Source organism: Galeopterus variegatus, unplaced genomic scaffold (assembly GCF_000696425.1).
Source record: "Galeopterus variegatus unplaced genomic scaffold, G_variegatus-3.0.2 Scaffold1731, whole genome shotgun sequence".
In the NCBI taxonomy this organism is placed as follows: Eukaryota; Metazoa; Chordata; class Mammalia; order Dermoptera; family Cynocephalidae; genus Galeopterus; species Galeopterus variegatus.
The window spans coordinates 289,359-312,432 of record NW_007727842.1 but is presented as its reverse complement, the minus strand read 5'-3'; the positions used below and the strand labels follow the sequence as shown (position 1 = coordinate 312,432).

The window sequence follows — 23,074 nt, the reverse complement described above, 5'->3', positions numbered from 1 at the left end:
CCTTTTTACAAGATAAAACTATACTCTGTAAGTGTTGCGTGTACAATTACTTTTAATAGCTTCTTGCAAAATAAAACTACTTACTCATGCTAATCAGAAAGTTTGTCAAATTAAAAAAGTTTGTATGATATTAATACATGCCCAGGAAGACACTTGCCTATATTATTAATCCTAAATATTAGGCTTTAATATTAGTACAGGATTATACCTGGCTGAGCAATGACCTCTAAGGCCTTAATTAGGAAAGATGGTCTTCAGATGCAATTTGGGATTTGTCTGGGCACCCTTCTTTTCTTGTTGGCTTTTGGCTTCTGCTGGAAGCTCAGACACACTGGGGTGTTTGCGGTGAAACTACGTATCGTATAACTTCGTATAATGTATGCTATACGAAGTTATTACGCATTCAAAAGGCACTTTGAAACTGCTGTCAAAAGTGACTGTGATAACAGACAATACCAGTACGATGGAAAGACAAAACTGGGGCAAGTATTTATAAAGAACAGGATAAAGAGTACAAACCTAATGTGAAAACAGCTTACACAAATAAAAAAGAAAAAGCTAAACACCCTAATAGAAAAATAGGCAAAGAAAACATACAGTCAATCCTCTTTATTCATGAATTCTGTATTTGTGAATTCATCTACTTGCTAAAATTTATTTGTAACCCCAACATCCATACTGGGAGCACTTTTGAGGTCATTCGTGGACATGCACAGAGTGGCAAAAATTTGAGTCACCTAACATGCACGGTCCCAGATGAGGTCCAACAAAGCAACAAAGCCTTCTTGTTTCAGTTGTCATTCTGTGATCAAGTATCCTTTATGCAGTCTATCTAGTGCCACGTTTGCCACATTTATATCCTTTTTGTTGGTGATTTAGCTGGTTAAAATGGCCCCAAGCATATCGCTGAAGTGCTGGCTAGTGTTCCTAAGCACAAGAAGGCTATGATGTGCCTCACAGAAAAAAGACGTGTGTAAATAAAGCTTCATTCAGGCATGAGTTTCAGTGCTTTTGGTTGTGAGTTAAATGTTAGTAAGTTAACATATATTAAATAAAGTGTCTTTAAACAGAAACATACATAAAAACAAAGTTATACTGATCAATTGACAAAAATGTTGTGACTGGAAGCTCTCAGGAACCTAACTTTATACTTCTCCTAGGAGCAAGGGTTCAGTATTCCTTAATTCAGTGTTCATGTCAACTTTACAAAACATAACTACTGTGAATAATGAAAATCAACTATAATTCATGAAAACTATGAATAACTAATAAACATCAGAGAAAATGCTCAATCTCACTAATAATCAAAGAAATGAAGTTAGAAAATTGAAATATCTTTATCAAATTGAAAAACATTATTTTTTAAAGCTCATGTTAGAAAGGATAGGTGATCCCATCGTACTGTTGGGGTATGAGGCCAATTTTTTGGAAGGCAATTTGGCCATATATAAAATAAGCATACTTTCTTACCCAAGAATTCTTCCTAGGGGAATGGACCCTGAAGAGATGATTTTACAGTTGCAAAAATGTGTGTTCAAATTTTACTTATCACAGCATTGTTTATAATAGCTATAAATTTGAAAAAACCTAAATGCCTGGTGATATGGGATATTTTTAAATTGTGATATGTTCAATCAATGGAATACTATGTATCCATTAAAAATGATGACAAATAATTATGTTTATTAACATGGAAAGATATCCATGAAAATACTGAGGGATAAAAGTAGATTACAGAGGACAGTGTCCAGTATAATCTCATCAATACACTGTGTGAGTGTGCATGTGTCTTTCTATGTACGTATGTATAAAGAGACATTTGTAAGGAAGTTCACTAAAATGTAAACGGCGAATATTCCTGGGAGGAAGAGAACAATTTCAGATGATTTTTACTTTTGTTTCTATTTCTCTGTATTATTTGAAAGTTACCATCAGAGAAAAGCTGTTTTTGTTTTTAACTGCCAGTCTATTACATATAATTATTGCCATGCATGTGAAAGAAGAAAAGTTGGTGACTAAGCTAAAAGTACAGCATCATCAGTTATTCGCAATTGGTAACCTTGGTTATTTCTGTATCCCCATCACCTAATAGAAAGCTGCACACATAATAAACAGTCAGAAATAAGTGTTTAATGAATAAGTATTATTAAAACTAATTCCAACTCTTTTTAGTTTGTTTTTTATAAATAATATGCAGTGTGCAATCATTTAAACTCTCTACTTCTAAACGGTCACTAGGAAATGTCAGACTTACCACTCCGTGCTTGACGTCAAGTGACTTTTTAAAGGACCTGGTTATATCAGGGAATAATCTTGCATACAAATGAAGAGGGCAAATCAGGATTAAACCCAGTGATAGAATAAAATTTCTTATACTCCCGATTAGGCTATTACCAACCGACTGTACACACATTACTCATTTTCCTTTAGCATCTGACCAGCAGAAAAGCAGGAGTCACTCAGGTAAGGCAAACTGTTACTGAAAGTTACATTTGTAGTAAAACTTTTGGAGCTTTTGGGAGGGGTAAACATTTTTATGTCTGGAACATTCTTCTGTGATACACAGCTTACACTCTTAGAATCAGAGGGAACCAAGACTATGCTGAAATTCCAAGGTGATAAATTTCTCTTAAGGCCTTGAGAAACTTGGGTGTATTTTTTATTGAGGCATAACTTACATACCATAAAATTGACCCACTTTAAGTGTACAGTTCAATGATTTTGAGTAAATTTACCAAGTTATGCAACCATCACCATAATCTGGTTTTAGAGCATTCTCATCACCCCAGTAAGATCCCTCAGGCCCATTTATAGTTAATCCCCTTTCCTACTACCAGCCCCAGAAAACCACTAATTTACTTTCTTTTTCCATAGATTTGCCTTTACCAGACATTTCATATAAATGGAATCATACACTATGTGGTCTTTTATGTGTGGCTTCTTTTACTTAGTATAATGTTTTTGAAGTTCACTCATGTTGTAGTTGTTTTAGTATTTTGTTCTTTTTTGTTGCTGCATAGTATTCTTTGTGTGAATATACTAGATTTTCTTATCCATTCAGCAGTTAGTGGACATTAGGGTTGTTTCCAATTTTGGCTTCTACTCTATGAGTACTGCTATGGTGAACTTTCATGTGCAAATCTTTATGTAGACATATGTTTACATTTCTCTTTGGTAAAAACCTAGGTATAGAATTGCTGAATCCTGCGGTAAATTTATGTTCAACTTTTAAAGAAACTGCCAAAGTGTTTTCCAAAGTGTCTGTACTATTTTATATCCCCACCAGCAATGAATGAAGTTTCTGGTTTCTCCAAATCCTCACCAGCATTTGTTATCATCTGTCTTTGTGATTATAGCCATTCTAATGGACCTGATGTGGTATCTTATCGTGTTTTTGATTTGCATTTCCCTAATGACTAATCATGTTGCATTCTCTGGTGTATTTCCATTAAAAATAAGAAATGCTGAAAGGGGTTCTTGCTTGGCATAACATGATAGGGTCTGGTCATTAGTAAGGGATGAATCAAAAGAGAGGAATAGCATTTGGCAAAAATTGTTATTTGTGCTATTTTATGCTGATGGAGTTTGGGTATATTGTCCTCCCAGAATTCATATGGAATTTTGATCCCCAGTATAGCAAGTTTGAGTCATGGGAGCGGATCCCTCATGAATGGATTAATGCTCTCCCTCGGGGAGGGGGGACCTGAGTGGAAGCTCGCTCTATTAGTTACCACAAGAGCTGATTGTTTTTTTTTTTTTTTCCTTTTTGTCTTTTTTCGTGTCCGGCAACAGATCGCAACCCTCAGTGTCGCACCCCTACCGGACCGGGACCGGCAACGGGATCGCAACCCTCGGTGCTGCGCCCGCACCTCGCTCAGCCAGTGAGCGGGAACCGTCTGTATGTGGGATCCGAACCCTCGGCGGGAGCGCCGCTGCGCTCCCAAGCGGCGCACTGTAGCAGTGCGCCACCGGCCGGCCCGAGCTGATTGTTTAATAGACCCTGGCACCTCCTCTCTCTCTCTTGCTTCCTCTCGCCATATGATTGATTATACCCACCAGCTGCCTGTCGTCTTCCGCCATGAGTAGAAGCAGCCTGAGGCCTGCACCAGATGCAGCTGTCCCAGAATCGTAAGCCAAATAAATCTCTGTTCTTTATAAATTACCCAGTCTCAAGTATTCTGTTACAGCAACAGAAAATGGACTAATGCATATGCTGATAAACTTTTTTAAAACAAGGTTTCTTAAGCCAGACTCAAAGAACTTGACAATTATTTAGCTAAATTCAAGAAAAACTCATTTTTTTATAGCTACAGTTAAAGCAGATGGATAAAAAGTTTATCCTGCACACGTAGCTCTGATTGTTCCACTGTGTGTGAATTCTTAGCCTTTCAAAGCTCTATAAGACTTCTATAAATTCCATAGGTTTAGCTAGCTTTTTGACACTCTTTTCTTTCAAGACTTACACTGGATAATCATTAATTAGTAAGTGATGTGATTCCATAATATTAAAGTTTTACAGAAAGTAATTTTGAGGCATTTGATGAATTATGGGGAAAAAAAACCAAACAGACAATAGAATTTGTGCTAGACCATAGCATCAGGTATTTGCACATTTGTGTCTTTTAGCTAAACTTGGTCATTTTTCTAACTGAGCTAGAAATGTCTCTCATTTTCTTTAATCTGTTTATGGAGAGGAACACCAGTAAGCTGACATATGTTGGAGTATGGTTAGCTAATGAATTTTCTTTGCGAGTTTACAGTTGACAAAATAGAGCCCACAGTGCAACTTGACCTTGGCAGTTTCAGCTCGCCTTTTAATTAAGGACATTTAATGTTACCCTAATTTGCTAGTGTCTATCCACGCCCCCTGTTTCCACTTCCTAGTCCTAGAACCAAATCGGGCAATTTTGTTGATGAAACTATCTTAGTAACTGCCAACAAATTCTACTTTTAGATATTAGATCCTTAAATGTTGTGCCAACCCTGATGGAATGTTACAGGTATTTTGTTTTGAAAGTAAATTATCAGGAAAGCAAGTGTAGGCTTGTGAGCACAAGCTCTTGCAGAATCAGAGAAGCTCAAGTTTTGAAGTGTTCTTCTAGAACTTCTATTCTAATCATTTAGTCCACCTGCTGGGTGTCTGTCATAGTACAACTGTCAGCCTTATTTGGGATTCAGTTTTCTTCTAATAGATTGAGGATAATATTATCTCCCATCTACCCATCTCTGAGTTCCTTGAAACTTTGAGTTCCATGAAATGAAGGTTCATGAACACAAAACATAATGTTGGAAGGTGAAGATAAGCTGTTCTCCATCTTTTCTGAGTGCTGTGGTCTTAACCTGCGTGTGCACAAAGGAGAAGAATTTAGATTAAACAGTAACAACTTAACCTGCAGTCCACGGACACCCTGGAATGATCCAAGTTGTGTGCATTGTGGACTTGTATAAGTGTCTTTAAGGATATTTTTCTGGAGATAGGGCCCAGAGCTTTCATCAGATTTTTTAAGGTGCCTCAAAAATATAAGCTATTACTGTCTTTGAAAGTCATTAACCATTGGGATTGATTACAAAACAAATATCTTTCCTGACATATTTTTAAGAATAAGACATTCAATAGTCTGAATATTAGATAAAAATTACTCCATTAATGTTAAATTTGTTCAGTGTGATAATAGTACAAGGGAACTTCAAAAAGTTCATGGGAAAAATAGAATTAAAAGATAATACGAATCTTTCCATGAATGTTTTGAAGTACCCTCATATTGTGGTTATGTAAAAGAACATTCTTACTCATAGGAGAGACATGCTGAAGTATTTAAGGATATACTGTTATGATGTCTTTAATTTACTCTCTGTAGTCCAGCGGAGGAAGGGGAGGGAGGTGATTAGGTGAGGCAGCAGCCTGCCCTCTGACCTCTACCCCTCTCTGTCCCACAGGGGCAGCTTTCGTTCGCTGGCAACGGAAGGCAAACAGAGGTGGTCCTAGGGGAAAACAATGGAGGTGTTTGTGCCAAAGCCTTTTGGAGCCTTCTTCTCCTCTTGACAGAATGGACCCATAAGGGCATGTACCAAGAGGGAAGTAGTCCAATCAGTCCCTGCCAGGCAGCAGGTGTGGGGCGATGGGGACAGAAGGGCAAGAAGAACGTCCCAGGCATGTATGGCGGGAGGGGAAAGTGCATCGCCTCAGGTCGTAGAAACACTCAGTTGACAGCGGAATGTTGTGCAGAGTCAAACACAGAAAGGGACAGGAACTAGGTCTTCTTGTGGGGAGAGGGGAAGCAGGTGGGTTTCATTCCTGGGTATCTCCCTGTAGAGCTGAGGGGGACGTGAGAGGCTTCCTGTTGGCCCCATGTCTGGACTGCAGAAAAGAGGAGGCCTTGAAGAGGGGGAGTCCCCCCGACACCTCTTTCTGGGAAGAGCTGGCCTGGGTGTGAGGAGGCCTTGACTGAGGAGCTATGAGCCTCTCCCTGGAAAGCTGGGGGCAGGTTGCCTGGTTTGGCTGCCATTTGCCCCTTTAAGATCGCATCCCAGGGCTAGCCTATAGTCCCTTTCTTTGGCAGGCTAGAAAACCTGTGGGGAAGCCCTTCTCAACGCAGGCATGCCCTAACCCATCTGCTTCCACCTTATCTCTGGGGCCCCAACCTCCAGGAGCAATAAGCTTTGGAAATGATCCAAAACAGCACAAGGGAGTACATGCCTGAGATGTGATCAAAGCAAAATCAACAAAGGTTGGAAGCCACAAGCCACCCACATTGCTAAGAAATGGAAGATCCTTCCCCTGCCTCTACCTCAACTCCTCCCACAGGCATTAGCCATTCTCGGGCTCTCTTTCCTCTTTCCCCCTTACCGCAAATCACATCTGCCATCACTAGTTTGTACCACTCATGCATATGTGTCACATTTGGGGTTTGCCTATTACAGAATCTGGCTGGGTGATAGAAGAGTGTATATAACTATAATCATGTGCACGTGCCACAGTGCCAGGTGCTAGTTGTTCATTCTATTTTTAAAGTATTGCAAGTTTAGGGGCCACTGCATAGGATTCCAAAGGCTACCATTGGAAATACAAGTTTTTCAAAAGTTGCTTCTATAAGCTACATTCTAATTTTTGAAAGTAATTTATAAATTGCTTTTTGGAAAACAAATTATAAATAAGGAACTGCCTCTATAGGGAAGTATGTTGTAGGAAAGAAAAAGCCAACGATGAAAGACCCATAAAAATCATTGTTCGACGAATAATTATAGGACATCAGGTTTGTGTTGAACCCTGTGCCAGCTGCTGGGGTTACAAGGAAAAACAAGACAGACAAGTTCTTCCCCTCATAAAGCTTATGTTCTAGAAGGAGAAAGAGAGAATAAACAAGTAAATAAATAGAAAAATACATAGCAAAGCAGGTACTAAGATAGAAATTAAGAGAAAGGGAGAGAGAACTTATTTTAAACATGGTAGCCAGGAAAGGTCTCTTTGAATAGGTGACATTTAAATTCAGACCTGAAGGACCTGAAGGATACAGCTCAGCAGAGCCATGATAATTGTGTTCCAGCAAAGAGAACAGCACATGTAAAGGTCCTGAGGTGGGAAACGGCTTGGCATTTTCAAGTTACTAAATGAAGCCAATATAACTGGAAAAGAGTGAGCAAAAGTGGGAGGAGTATGAAATGAAAAGTGGAAGACATTCTTGCAAGACCCTGCAGAACTTGGTAAGGAACTAGGATTTTATTGCAGGTGCAATAGGAAACAGAGAAAGGACATCGCCTTGTTTATGCGTTGAGATCCCCCTGTGTGGAGCATGAGTTGGGTTGGTAAGACATGACTTACGGTGTAGTCTGGTGAGTTCTTGTTGCTTTTTGAAGTCTTTCAAGGTTTCAAGATAGCTTCATAGAAGCAAAAATGTAGTAGTGAAGGAGTAGGAGAAAAAGAAGGATGTTAGAAAGGGACACAAATACTCTTGAGATTATATTACCAACTGTATGCATGCTGCCTTCTTAGACCATTATTTGGTTCTTGACAGTATGCTCCTAGACATTGTCATCCTTGTAAAAGGCAGAATACCATACAAGCAGTTCCAGGTCGCAGCTTCAGAGACTTGGAATTTGTTGTCTGCAGTTAGGAAATATCCCAAGGGCATCGCACACATGTTATTACATCAGAGCATTGACGTGGTCATATCATATAAACCCCCCTCCCGGTACACATTACATCTCCAGGAACAGCAAAAATGAAAAAGGCGAGAGTACTCTTTTGCAAGGTTAACGTTGGCTCATCCCAGTGCAGGACGGGTATGGGACACAGGCATAGAGCTGAGAACAAGAGAAAGAAAAGGGATGACCAGCAAGAGCTGCCCTGCTGTGTCACAGTCTGCCCTCTACTATGCTCTCCATAAAGTGGCTTCTGCTGGACAGATGCTTTTTAATTAAACAAAACTTGCCAGACTCTGTCTTAGCAGAGTGTAAATGGAGAGAAAGTTAAATTAAAAATTTGTTTTATTGTGGTTTTATGATACTTGATTTTTATTAGCTATGGCTTTGTTCTTCTTTGAATATGAGAGGTGAGCATATGATGGATCATAGTAAGGAACCAAGTCAGAAAAACCACAACCATATCAAACACTTGCAGAGAAGATTAACATTCATGCAAAAGGAAAACCTTAATGTAGGAAGAGCAAATATGAGTGAACTTTTCGAAATACAGTTGTGAAAATGAATTTGAGAACTTTTTCACCATGATGATTGTGAATTACGCATAAAACAGCCCATCTGATTGGTCTATTTATGAATGGATGTTACAAAGGCACAATCAGTAGACCAATGTCCACGAGTTGGTCTTAAGCAAAGTTAAGTAGTTGGCTTGTATTGATAATTTGATCCTTGGCTTCATGTTTTAACTTCCTTCATTTGGGGCTCCTAGCAAAATTAAAGTTGATAATCCAAAAATGAGACATGGAAATGAAAAAGAAGCACGAGAAGAATTTATCATTGGGGCAAATTAAATAATTCTGCCTTGATGTACTGTCACCTCTTTATGAAGAGAATAGCCATCAATTATATGGAAATAACCATTTGAGGAGAATGAAAAAGGCAACACGGGCAAATTAATGAGTCATTGTTGTGAATATTTACACTTATGTGATTTCTACCTTTTCTCCTACCAATACTTTCCCATAAAAATTGGAGAGGAGATAGGAAACAAAAAAGTCATACCTACGGTAAATTATTGCTTTTGCTGCTCATGCTACCACCCCTCAAACACTGCTATCCCTCCAGCTGCAGGACGGCTCGGCCGCTCTGGCAGGCCATAGGTGATTAGCGGGGTTAATCAGAATTCTGAAGGGCACAAATAGCAATAAGAATGTAATAGGATTGTACTTTGTGCTACTCAGATCAGATGAACTGTCACCTTAACTTACTATGAATGATGTGATCAGACTGTTTAATTCCCCCTTCCCTGTTTCAAACTTGTCTCCATGCTATATGGTGCGTTTCAATTTTATGTTCTTTACTGCAAGGGGAGAAAGAAAGTCTTTCCAGATCTTAACAATACAAATAGTTGTCCTTTCCTCTTATGAAGGAGAGAAATTTTTGACCTGGAATAACTGTCATTTTTTAAGAGCAATATATCCAGAGTGGAACATGGTCACTTTCTTGCTAAAGACACCTTGCCTTTATTAGGAAAATGGAAATCATATGGATTACAATCAAGAACCTAAAAGTCGGAGAGTGATGTCAGTTAGACAGTGTGGTGGGATAGGAGTGTTCTGCTGTCATCTTTCCACAGAAGCATTGATATTGACAACATCCCACAGATGGGAGGACCTTTGTGGGAATCTGAGTGTCTAGTGGAGACATTCTACCACACCGTTGGAGTAAAAATCCAAGAATATATACGTTGAAGAGAGTAAGAAGAACAGCTTCACTTTACCCACACCACCCCGCCTGCAAGGCAGCACAGCTCAGTGCCACAAGAGATGTCCTCAGCCTATGATCTCTCCCATGGGAGAAACTAAGAGTCTAGTGAGTAAGCACCTGCTCTTCCAGCCATTCAAGACACCGTCTAAGAGGCTCACTTCTTTCTCACCCAGCTCAGACTACTGAGGTGATCAGTATAGCTGAGTGGCTGAGGTAGGCTGGGAGCAGGGAAGAGAGGCAGTGGGGGACTCGCCGAAACTAGGGATTGGAACTCAACAAGAGCCATGGATTGTGATTGTACTTACTGCTTCATGGACTTCATCAGGAAAGCTACCCATCAGCTGCTTGGGATGCCTCAGCTGTAGACCAGCCCAACTGGCCCATGGGCACCCCCAATGCTCCATGTGCATCACTACCCACCACCATGGCTGGTTCCCCACATGTACTCCCACAGATAGTGAGTGCAAGCCACTGTAGATGGCATGCACAGACAGATAGCCCAACTCCACGGGATTCAGAGAAAGCACACAAATTTGAGCATTTCAGGCACCACTCTAGGGAGAACAATCAGGAGGCTGTCAGCATTTGGCCTGGCTTCATGGAATTGATAGCAGACATACAATCTTAAGACTTCCCCCGAAGAGGAAGCAAGACAGATGGCATGGGAGCAACCATTCTGAGAGAGCCTCAGAATCACTAGTAGAGCTGACTGGGAAAGTTGTATCCTGAAGTCATTCTGTAAAGACTTCACATCTTCAAGTGCAAAGACAGCAACTCTTCAAGAATATGAAGATTCATGGGCCGGCCCCATGGCGCGCTCGGGAGAGTGCGGCACTGGGAGCGCAGCAACGCTCCCGCCATGGGTTCAGATCCTATATAGGAATGGCCAGTGCACTCACTGGCTGAGCATGGTGAGAGCGACACCACACCAAGGGTTGCGATCCCCTTACCAGTCATGGAAAAAGACAAAAAAAAAAAAAAAAGAATATGAAGATTCGTGGAAATGTGACACCACCAAAGAAATGCAATAATATTTCAGTAAACAATCCCCCAAAATAAAGACCCATGAATTGCCTGACAAAGAATTCAAAATAGTTGTTTTAAGGGAGCACAGCAAGCTACAAGAGAACACAAAAAACTCAATGAAATTAAGAAAACAATACATGAACAAAACAAGTTCAACAGAGACAGAAATAAAAATAAAACAAACAAAAGACATTGGTCAGAGGATACAAAGTAGCAGATACATAAGATGAACAAGTCTATATATCTTATGTACAACATGAGAACTATAGGTATTAAAATTGTACTGTATGTGGCATTCATGCTGAATGGACAGATTTCACACACACAAAAATGGGTAACTACATGAGATGATGCATATATTAATTTGCTTCATCATAGAGACCTTTTTACTATCTATATGTATCCCATAACATCATGTTGTATACCTTAAATATACATGATAAGTTTTATTAAAAAAAAAAAAAAAAAAAAAAAAAAAAAAAAAAAAAAAAAAAAAAAAAAAAAAAAAAAAAAACGGCAATTCTGGAGCTGAAGAATGCAATGAATTAAATGAATGCAATAGAGAACATCGACAATGGACTTGATCAACCTGAAGAAAGAATATGTGAACTCAAAGACAGATCATTTGAAATTATTGAATCAGGGGAGAAAAGAAAAAAATATGAAAAGGAATGAGGAAATCCTGCAGGATATGTAGGACACCATCAAGAACACTAATATACAGATTAAGTTGGTACAGGAAGGAGAAGAGGGAAAAAGGGGAAGAAAGCTTATTTAAAGAAATAATGGCTAGAAACTTCCCAAATCGGAAGAGACACATGAGCATCCAAGTATATGAAGCTCAAAAATTTCCAAATGGATTTAACTCTAAGAGAACTTTACCAAGACACATTATTACCAAACTTTGTCAAAAATCAGACAGGTAATTTTGAAAGCAGTAAGAAAAGAGACTTGTCCTGATTTTAAATTATATTACAAAGTTATAGTAGTCAAAACAGTATGGTACTGGCATAAAAACAGACATATAGACCAATGGAACAGAATAGAGAGCCCAGAAATAAACTCATGCATATATGGTTAACTAATCTTCAACAAAAGCACCAAGAACACACAATGGGGAAAGGACAATCTTTTCAATAATTAGTGTTGGAAAAACTCAAGGGTTCAGATCCCCATATTGGCCAGCTGCAAAAAAAAGAAAAAAGGTAAAAAAAAGACAAGAAAGAAAGAAAAAAATTGGACCCTTATCTTACATCATACATTAATGTCAACTCAAAATAGATAAAATACTTAAATATAAGATGTAAAACCTCAAAACTCCTAGAAAAAAACATGGGGGAAAGTTTCTTCACATTGGTCTTGACAATGATTTTTTTGATACAATATAAATAGCACAGAAAATTGAAGCAAAAATAAACAAGTGGGACTACAACAGACTAAAAAGTTTTTGCCCAGAAAGAAAGCAAACAATAAAATGAAAAGACAATCTATAGAATAGAGGGAAATATTTGCGAACCATATCTCTGATATTGGGTTAATATCCAAAATATATAAGGAATCCGTACAACTCAGTAGCAAAAAAAACAACCTGATAAAAAAAATGAGCAAAGGGCATGGCCGGTGTGCTCACTGGCTGAGCAGGGTGTGGACCACACCATGCTGAGGGTTGCAATCCCCTTACTGGTCAAAAAAAAATGGGCAAAGGACTTGAACAGACATTTTTCCAAAGAATACATATGAACAGCCAACAAGTACATAAAAAGGCGCTCAACATCACTAATCGTTAGAAAAAATGCAAATCAAAACCACAATGATACATCACACAAACCTGTTAGGATGACTATTATCAAAAAGTTGAAAGATTAACAAGTGTTGGTGAAGATGTGGTGAACAGGGAACTCTTATGCACTGTTGGTGGGAATGTAAAATGGTACAATCATTACAGAAAACAGTATGGAATTTTCTCAGAAAATTAAAAATAAAATTACTATATGATCAGCAATCTCACTTCTGGGTATATATCCAAAGGAAATAAAATCACTGTCTTGATATCTGCATATGCAAATTTGAGCATTTCACCATTATTCATAATAGTCAAGATATGGAAACAATCTAAGTGTTCATTGATGAATGAATGGATGAAGAAAATGTGTTATATACATATGATGGAATATTGTTCAGCTTAAAAAAGAAGAAAATATTGCCATTTGTGACAACATGGATGAACCTGAAGGATGTTATACTAAGGGAAAGTAGCCAGGCAAAAAAAAAAAAAAAAAAAAGACAGATACTGCATGATCTCACTTATATATGGCATCTAAAAAAGTCAAAGTTATAGAAACAGACAATAGAATGCTGGTTACCAGGGGCTCTGGGGTGATGGAAATGGGGAGATGTTCGCCAAAAGGTACAAACTTTCAGTTATAAGATGAATAAGTTCTGGAGACCTAATACACAGCATAGTGACTATGGTCAACAAAAATACTTTTTATACTTGAAATTTGCTCAGAGAGTGCATCTCAAGTGTTTTCATCACACACACACACACACACACACACACACACACACAGAGTAACTACGTGAGGTGATTGATATGTTAATCAGCTTAATTGTGGTACTCACATCACAACGTATACATATATCAAAACATCATGTTGTAAAACTTTAATATATACAATTTGTATTTGTCAATCAGACTTCACTGAAGCTAGAAAAAAAAAAAAAAACACTAAAAGTTAGAAATACAACAATCTTGGCAAAGGGCTATGCAAAGACAAACTGACCATGTTGCACTTACCTTTAACATCTGTAGTCTCTTGACTACCAGCCTGGTAGAGCAGAGAATTGAAGGCAGAGCTGTTTGGCAATGACATCCTAAGAAAGCAAGTAGAAGAAACAAGTTTGTAAGTTTATAACTTTATGAGTTTATAAATCACATGCAGCCTATGCACTTATCTTTTCAGTTAATTTCTTAAACTTTCGCTGCTTCTCTTCCCCTCTTTCCACACTCCCAATCATAAAGCCACACTCCCATTAAATCAACACAAGTTGGATTTTCTCACTGTCTTTAGTGATTTATTCTCTAATTTGTCATAAAAGGGTAAAATTTTCAACTTCTGTGCATAAAAATTTCAAACATTAAGTTTATAATTATTTCAACAGGATTTATGAGTGTTTCTCTAGGGAGTTGTTTTCAAAATAAGATAAGTGCTATGAACAGAATAGAGAAGATTATAATAATTATGCTGGTTTTCAAATAAAATTTAAAACTTAATAGCAGTCTAGAGACCATCATTGCTCTCAAGGACTATCAAGGAGATGGGAGTAGTCAAGTTACAATGCACAGATCCTACTGTTCTTGCCTAGGTTCTGCAGTTTTCCTTGAATACATTCCTCAGATTTTTGCAACACCTGTGGTTAATTCCCAGAGTTTTGAAAAAGTTGATTTTGACAATTTTTGCAAGGGGTGGATATACAGAATTACACTGAGGGGTGGATATCTCTGCATTCTAAAAGACCTGCTCCCCACAAATGTATTTAAAAATTATTATTGTGATAAAATGTACATAAAAGAAAATTTACCATTTTAGTCATTGTTAAGTGTACAATTCAGTGACAGTAAAAACATTCACAATGTTGTACAACCATCACTATCACCTATCTCCAGAACTTTTTCATCAACCCAAACAGAAACTCTGTATCCATTAAACAATAATTCCCCGTATCCCACTCCTCCAAGCCCCTGGTAACCTCTATTCTACTTTTTTATCTCTATGAATTTGCCTAATCTATGGACCTCATATAAGTAGAATGATACAAAATTTGTCCTTCTGTGTCTGGCTTCTTTCACTTAGCATAAAGCTTTCGAGGTTTACCCATGTTGTAGCATGTATCAGAATTTCATCCCCAGGCTGAATCATATTCCATTGTATGTATATACCACATTTTGTTTATCCATTCATCTGTCAGTGGACATTTGGATTGTTTTCACATTTTGGTTACTGCTTTCACAAGTCTTATATATCATATTTTATTTATTATTCAATCTAAATTTTTTTAGATTTTCACTTTGATTTTATTTTAACCCATGGGTTATACGAGAATGTATTGTTAAATTCTTTAATATTTGGATATTTTCTAGGGTTTTTTTTGTCATTGATTTCACTTTTTTTTTTTTTTTTTCCTTTTTGTCTTTTTTCGTGACCGGCAACGGATCGCAACCCTCAGTGTCGCGCCCGTACCGGACCGGGACCAGCCACGGGATCGCAACCCTTGGTGTCGCTCCCGCACCTCACTCAGCCAGTGAGCGGCCGGTCTGTATGTGGGATCCGAACCCTCAGCGGGAACGCCGCCGTGCTTCCGAAGTGGCGCACTGCAGCAGTGCACCACCGGGCCGGCCTGATTTCACTTTTTAATGGCACGACATATAGTCAGTTTTTGAAAATATTACATGTACTCTCGAAAAGAATGTATGTGTACATTCTGCTGTTGGTTGGTACAGTACTCTAGGTATGTCAATTAAATTTGCTGTGTCCTTACTAATTATTTGCTTGTTCCATCAATTACTGAGAGAGGTGTGTTAAAATGTTTAATTATGATTGTGGATTTGCTTATTTCTCCTTTTAGCTCTTTCAGTTTTACCTCGTAAGCTTGGAGACTATGTTATTAGATGCACATAAATTTTGGATTGTAATTTCCTCCTATTCAGTTGACTTTTCTACTGTTATAAAATGTCTCTCTTTAATCCTAATATTTCCCGCCTTTTGAACACCCAATCTAAAGAAGCTCTCCTCTCTACCTTCTCCCGCTTTTGCCCCAATTTTTTTGAGTTTTTTTTTTTTTTTAAAGAGCAATTTCAGGGTCACAGCAAAATTAAGAGAGAGGTTCAGGGATTCCCCATATACCCATTGTCTTCACATAATAATAGTCTTCTCATAATCAACATTCCCTCACCATAGTGGTACTTTTGTTACAACTGATGAATCAATATTGACACATCGATTATCACCCAAAGTTCATAGTTGACATTAGAGTTCACTCTTGATAGGTGTGTAGTAGTTTAATTTGCATTTCCCTGATAACATCTGTCCTGAAGCATCTTTTTATATGCTTATTTGCCATTTGTATATCTCTTTTGGTAAGGTGTCTGTTAAAAATTGGTCCTTGTCCCAATTTTTAATTGGGTTGTTTGTTTTCTTATTCTTGGGTTTTAAGAGTTCTTTATATATTTTGAATAACAATCTTTATCAAATGTGCATTTTGCAATCTTTTCTCCCTGTGTCTTTTGACATAGTCTTACTCAGAGCAGAAGTATTTAATTTTAATGAAGTCCAACTTATGAATTATTTCTTTCATGAATCATGCCTTTGGTGTTGTATGTAAAAAGTGATCATCATACTCAAGGTCATCTAAGTTTTCTCCTAGGAGTTTTATAGTTTTGCATTTTACATGTAGGTGTATGATCCATTTTGAGTTAACTTTTGTAAATGGTTTATGCCTAGATTCATTTTTATGCATGTGGATGTCTAGTTTTTCCAGCACCATTTATTGAAAAGACTATATTTGCTATATTGTACTGCCCTTGCTCCTTTGTCAAAGATTAGTTGACTATTTCTATGTGGGTCTATTTCTGGGCTCTCTGTTCTGTTCCATTGATCTATTTGCCTAGGCTTTTGCCAATACCACACTGTCTTGATTATTGAAGCTTTATAGTAAGTATTGAAGTTAACTAGTGTCAGTCCTCCAACTTTGTTGTTCTTCAATATAGTGTTGGCTATTTTTGGTCTTTTGCCTACAAACTTTGGAATGGCAGAATTCTATAGTTTGAATGTTCGCCCAAAACTGACACTGAAACTTAATCCCCAGTGTGGTGGTATTGAGAGGTGGGGCCTTTGGGAGGTGATTGGATTGTGAGGACTATGTCCTCATGAGTGGATTAATTAATTCACAGATTAATGGCTTAATGGATGAATGGTTTATCATGGGAGTGGTACTGATGGCTTTATAAGAGGAGCAAATGAGTATGTTAGCATGCTCTTGCTTCCTTGCCTTATGATACCCTGTGCTGCCTCAGGACTCTGCAGAGAGTCTCTCACCAGAGAGTCGTTGCCAGATGTGCCCCCTGGACCTTTGACTTCCCAGCCTCCAAAACTATAAGAAATAAATAAATTGTTTCTTTATAAATTACTCAGTTTCAGGTATTCTGCTAAAAATGACAGAAAACAGACTAATACAGAAAATTTGTTGATACCCACAAACTAACTTGCTAAGATTTTGATTAGGATTTCATTGAATTTATAGACTAAGTTTGGAAGAACTGACATTTTGACAATATTGAGTTGTCTTCTCCATGAACGTGGAACATCTCTCCATTTGTTTATTTCCTCAATTTCTTTTATCAGAGTTTTGTAGTTTTCTTCATATAGATCTTGTACATATTTGTTAGATTATACCCTAGTATTTCATTTTGGGGGGTGCTTATGTGAATGGTATTGTGTTTTTTATCCCAAATTCCACTTGTTCATTGCTCATATATAGGAAAGCAATTGACTTTGTATATTAACCTTGTATTCTGCAATTTTGCTGTAATCACTTAGTTCCAGAAGTTTTTTGGCTAAATTTTTTTTTTTTTTTTTTTTTTTTGGCCTTTAGATTTTTTGTCTTTAGATTTTCTACATAGGGCGGCTGGCGCACTCGGGAGAGTGCAGCGCTGGGAGTGCAGCGGCGCTCCCACCGCGGGTTCGGATCCTATATAGGGATGGCCAGTGCACTCATTGGCTGAGTGCGATGCGGGCAACACCGTACCAAGGGTTGAGATCCCCTTACCGGTCACGAAAAAGACAAAAAAATAAATAAATAAATAAATAAAAATAAAGATTTTCTACATAGATTATTATATTATCTGCAAAGACAGTTTTATTTCTCCCTTTCTAATCTGTATAGTTTCTTTCCATTTCTTGTCTTATTGAATTAGTGGGGCTCTTTTCTTTTTTAAAAAATTAATTTTAGAACACTTTGATTAACAGAAGTATTATAAATACAGTACATAGAGTTGTCATATACCCCATATCCAGTGTCCCCTACTATTAGCATATTACTATTTTATATTTGTGACAATTAATAAACCAATGTTGACACATTTTAACTACAGCCTATACTTTATTTAGATTTCCTCAGTTTTCCCCTAATGTCCTTTTTCTGTCCCAGGATCTCTTCCAGGATACAACATTACTTCTAGTAGTCATGTCTCATTAGGCTCCTCATAGAAGTGACAGTTTCTCAAACTGTCCTCTTCTTCACAACCTCGACAATGTTGAGGATTAATAGTCAGTTGTTTTGTGAGATGTCCCTCAATTGGCACTTCTCTGATATTTGTCTCATGATTAGATGAGGGCAATGTGTTTGGGCAGGAAGACCACAAAAGTAAACTTCCATTCTCATCACATCATATCAAGGATGTAAATATGGTTTATCATTTTCAATATTAACCTTAATCATCTGGCTTGAGGTAGTATTTGTCAGGTTTCTCCACTGTAAAGGTACTTTTTTTCCTTTCCATAGTTATTGGAAGAAAGTCACTATGCACAGCTCACACTTAACGTGTAGTGAGTTAGGCTTCACCGCCTTGAGCGTGAAGAGACTGATCCTTTCTCCCCTATTAATGTATTTACACCAGAATAGATTCATACATATTTTTCCTTTCCATAGTTATTGGAAGAAAGTCACTATGCACAGCTCACACTTAACGTGTAGTGAGTTAGGCTTCACCGCCTTGACCGTGAAGAGACTGATCCTTTCTCCCCTATTAATGTATTTACACCAGAATAGATTCATACATACATACATTGGGTTATAATGCAATACTACTTTATTTTGTTGTTCAAATTTTTTCAGCTTTGACCATTGGGAGCTCTTTCAGTTGGCTCCATTGTTTTCTGTTTTGTTTTGGCTTGATTTTGGTTTCTGTTTATTTGCGGGGAGAGTTGTGGCACTTTTGTACTTTCTGGTACTACAAAATGCTCCAGGCTCATTTTGTATATCTCCTACCCCAGTCTGAAAATCAGCTATTTCTCCAAGGAACCCTGGTTTCTTTTACTGGAGAATAGTATTAGAAACCAAAATCTGGGCACCAGGTCTGCTATTTGTTAGAATGTTTTGCTTCTAGGCCCTCTTTCCTGACAATGCGTATTGATATGGGCTAAGCATAGTGACTTTCTCCCAAAGAACAAGGAAATATATGTGTGCACATTAACCTGTGTATAGACACATATCTATAAATATCTCTATATGTAACCATCTACATGTGTATTAAGCTAAACATAAGTTCATACTAATATATCCAATTCTAATCCATTACAACATGGATCATCCTAGCCTCTTCCTCTTGCTTATTGTTAACCTTTCACTCCAGCAGCAAGCAACCTGGCTCCTACCATCTGCCATCCATTTACTTAATTGTTCAATTCCAGTATATGTGCATAGTCATTTCAAGAATTGTTACCCCAAACCCCATGGGAAGCAACTTCATCGACTACAGTACAGTGCTTATGTCCAGTTCCTGTAGCCTTTCAGTCTTACAAACGCCACTCATTTCCAAAGTTACTTAGATCAGCACCTGATTCCCACACCCCCTTCAGTGAGGTCATTTCGTATATTTGTAATACATTTAGATTCCTTTATCACATTCTGTATTTCATCCTGGGATCCCTCCTAAATAATTTTTTAAACTTTGCATATATTAAGATTTACTCTTTGTGCTGTAAAGTGCTATATAGTTTAACATACTTAATGTCTTACCTTCACCATTATAGTGTCATACAGAATATATTCACTGAACTAAGAAATCCCTATGCTTCACCTGTTCAACTCTTTCCCCAACCCCTGGTAACCACTGATGTGTTTACTGTCTTCATTTTGCTTTTCTGGAATGTTATATAATTAGAATCATACAGTATGTGACTTTTTTCAGACTGGCTTCTTTAGTTAGAATCTAAGAATTTATCTATGTCTTTTCATGCCTTGGTATCTCATTTATTTTTATTATGGAATAATATTCCATTGTTTGGATGTACCACAGTTTGTTTATCCATTCGTCTATTGAAGGACATCTTGGTTCCTTCTAGTTTTTGGTCATTATGAAAAAAGCTGCTATAAATATTCATGTGCAGGTTTTTGTGTGAATATAAATTTTAAAATTAGTTAGGTAAATACCTAGGAGCATGATTTTTGGATCATATAGTAAAACTATGTTTAATTTTGTAAGAAACTGCCACTCTTTTTTTGTTTTTTAACAAAGCTCCCTATTTGTTTCCTTCAAAGCACAGATCGTTTATGTTTCTCTCGTGATTGTTTCTTTCACCAGACTATAAGCTCCATGAAGACAGGAGCTAAATATGTTTTGATCACTGATATAGCCCCAACATCTGGCCTAAGACCTTACACATAATAGGACATTAATAAATATTTACTTAATAAAATGAATTAATGGATAAACAAAGCATCAAGACTCAATAATTTATACTTGACCATATCCCTGTCTTAGGAATCCAAAATGTAACTCTTCCCTTGGCAGACAACCAGGATTGACACGAATATTCCATAATTGCTTAAGTTCTGTACAACACTAATCTCCATTCTCTCAATGCAGAATCCTTCCTCTTTCATGTTTATGAATTTTACATATTTGCTGTTAAAATTGATTCAGAACCAGATGATCAAGACTTCTATCAAGTTTCATGTGTCCCACACAATACGGGTATTCAACGTATGTGGTGAAAAAAAAGTACTGTTTTGCATAGTTTGATATTTTCCTGACAACACTTTTTAAATGATCAATCATTTTATATTTTGTTCCAACAATCTCCCTTGGACCATGTTGATTTTATAGCAGTATAAAGATGTCTGTCTATAGCCTTACAAAATTTTAAACAGCTTTCGCTCAGAACTTAAAAGGACATTTGTCCTTGTAGCTACAATTAACCACAAAAAAGATTTAAAACAAAAGCAAATTTAGAATATAACCAGTACTTTCAAAATGAGCTTAATGTGCCCTTCATCTTCATTTATAACACTTGCTTCTTCTTTGCTTCTAATAGAATAAGCAGTAGTTGTGCAAAGACATTTCAGAGGTTCCAAAAAACATATAAACCTCACAAGCTTGTGCTCTTTTGTGGTTTGCGATGTCACAGAGTGCCTTGTTGGAATGATTCACATAATGATCACACTCTGAATAGGAAACAAATTCAAAGTTCTGTACATTTTTACCAGATGTCATATTTCTTCATTTTTCAGGGTTATTAAATACGTTTTTTTCTACTCTGGTGAATGGATCTATTTGGATACCAGCTTTCAAACACTACGTATTTTGAGAGAGGACCCCAGCAGTACTCCAAGACTCCTTATCTGGTCAAGAGGTGCCTCAAATATCACAGAATTAACAAAAGGACTTCCAAAGCTAAGTGAAGTGTCAACACACTTGAGAGCTATTAAAAATGCAGAGACTGTAGTTTGTTGGAATAAACTAGACAAGGAACCCAATTGAAAAGTACTTTGGAGACATTTTAGCTTTAAGCACTTTGTTTTGATGATTCGGAAAGACTTGGAAGGCAATGTAACTAATATTCATTAGGGTATTATGTGGGTTATTCCTCACATTTGAAGGTGGAGCCAACAGTCCAGTAGATTTTCATAGAGATTTCCAGAATTTGGATAAGATATTTACCAATTAACATACACAGGGACAGACTTCGTAACAAGCCCTCACATTTTTTCACATTCCCACTCATACTGTCTGTCTCAAACTCACGAGCTCCTTGCAGCTCCCTGGTAGTGTCTGGGGTTAATGCTGCTTTACTGTCATGCACACTCTCCTCCATGCATTGTGTTTTTCTAGTCTCCACCTCACCTGCCTTCCCAGACCAGCTCCCCAGAAACCTGCTTCGCCAAGATCTTTCCAGAAATACAATACTCCCTCCCTCACCACAGACACTGATAAAAACTTCCCTCATGCTGATCATGTATTTCTGTAGTTGCAGTTACCTATCAAACTGATATTAATTTTTTTTTCTTTTGGGCAGCTGGCCAGTTTGGGGATCTGAACCCTTGACCTTGATGTTGTGAAATTAATTTTTCACTGTGGGCCTGTCATAGGGCCTGGCTTACAGTAAACACTCGGAAAATGTCCATTGGCCCTCAACACCCGTGTGGGTCGATAACCACAGGTGGGAAGTAGAGGATGACTTAGTCCACTTCCTGCTCTGAGGGAACTTTTAAACTCCTGAAAGTAGAAAAATTACACAAGAAACAAAGTAAAAGTCTCAGGATTGCCTCTCGAAGAGAACACGAAATATCCACAGTTTAGTCACATGTGCATATTCACATCCTTTCAGGAGTATATGTGATTTTAGGAATACTAAATAGAAATAGAGAATAGGATCATAATTTCAGCTGGTAACTATTTAGCTCTTTTCCCCGCTGACATTCATTCACACAGGGAAATGTACAGGGTTGAGGTCTATGAAGTCTCCCTGGTTCTGCAATACCCTCTTTCCTCTAAGAGCACTCTTGTCTATTTATAGTGACATATCCAGGTGCAAAGCACAAAGAAATCTTACTGTTTATACCCAGGCTCATGCTGTCCTGCTCTAAAAGAAAACCAGCTGCATGTGGACTCATCCAGTTGTTTTTTCCAGTAACTGCCAGAGTACGTCGTCGCAGAAGAATCCGACCATTGGGTCTCCTTCCTCCACGATGCTCCTGCCTTGTGTCTGATCAGATCAGACTCTTGAGAAGTAAGAGGGCTAAAGGGCAGAAGAATTTGTGGAGTCAAGTAGAAGCGTGACATAGCTATGGATGGCCCTCTCTGAATGACAACTTTTCAAGCCCTCTGCATAATGAAAATTAATTTCCTTTCAGTAACAGGAAGCAATTGACCGGGCTCACCAAACGTAGTTAACTCCCACAGTTCACAGAGTGCACAAGCTTAACTGTCTTAGATATAGTTGCCAAGCAACAGATCACAAAATTCCACAAATGCTATCCCCCATCACCCCAAATTTTAACTAACAAATGTTTAAATTATATCACTTTCTGGCCTTTGCTCTAAGAAATATACTGGTTCATAATTATGGCAAGAAAGCAGGTG

At 37.8% G+C, this 23,074-nt stretch overlaps 1 protein-coding gene across 1 annotated transcript in view; it reads right to left on the bottom strand.

The window, feature by feature from the left end:
* LOC103595268 (chromosome unknown open reading frame, human C4orf51) overlaps positions 1 to 22,774 on the bottom strand; it is a 25,916-nt gene extending 3,142 nt beyond the window's left edge. The window contains 3 exon segments of the mRNA XM_008578631.1: positions 2,255 to 2,312; positions 13,726 to 13,806; positions 22,545 to 22,774. Of these exon segments, the coding sequence (XP_008576853.1) occupies positions 2,255 to 2,312; positions 13,726 to 13,806; positions 22,545 to 22,774 (369 nt within the window).
* Positions 22,775 to 23,074: the final 300 nt, after the last annotated feature.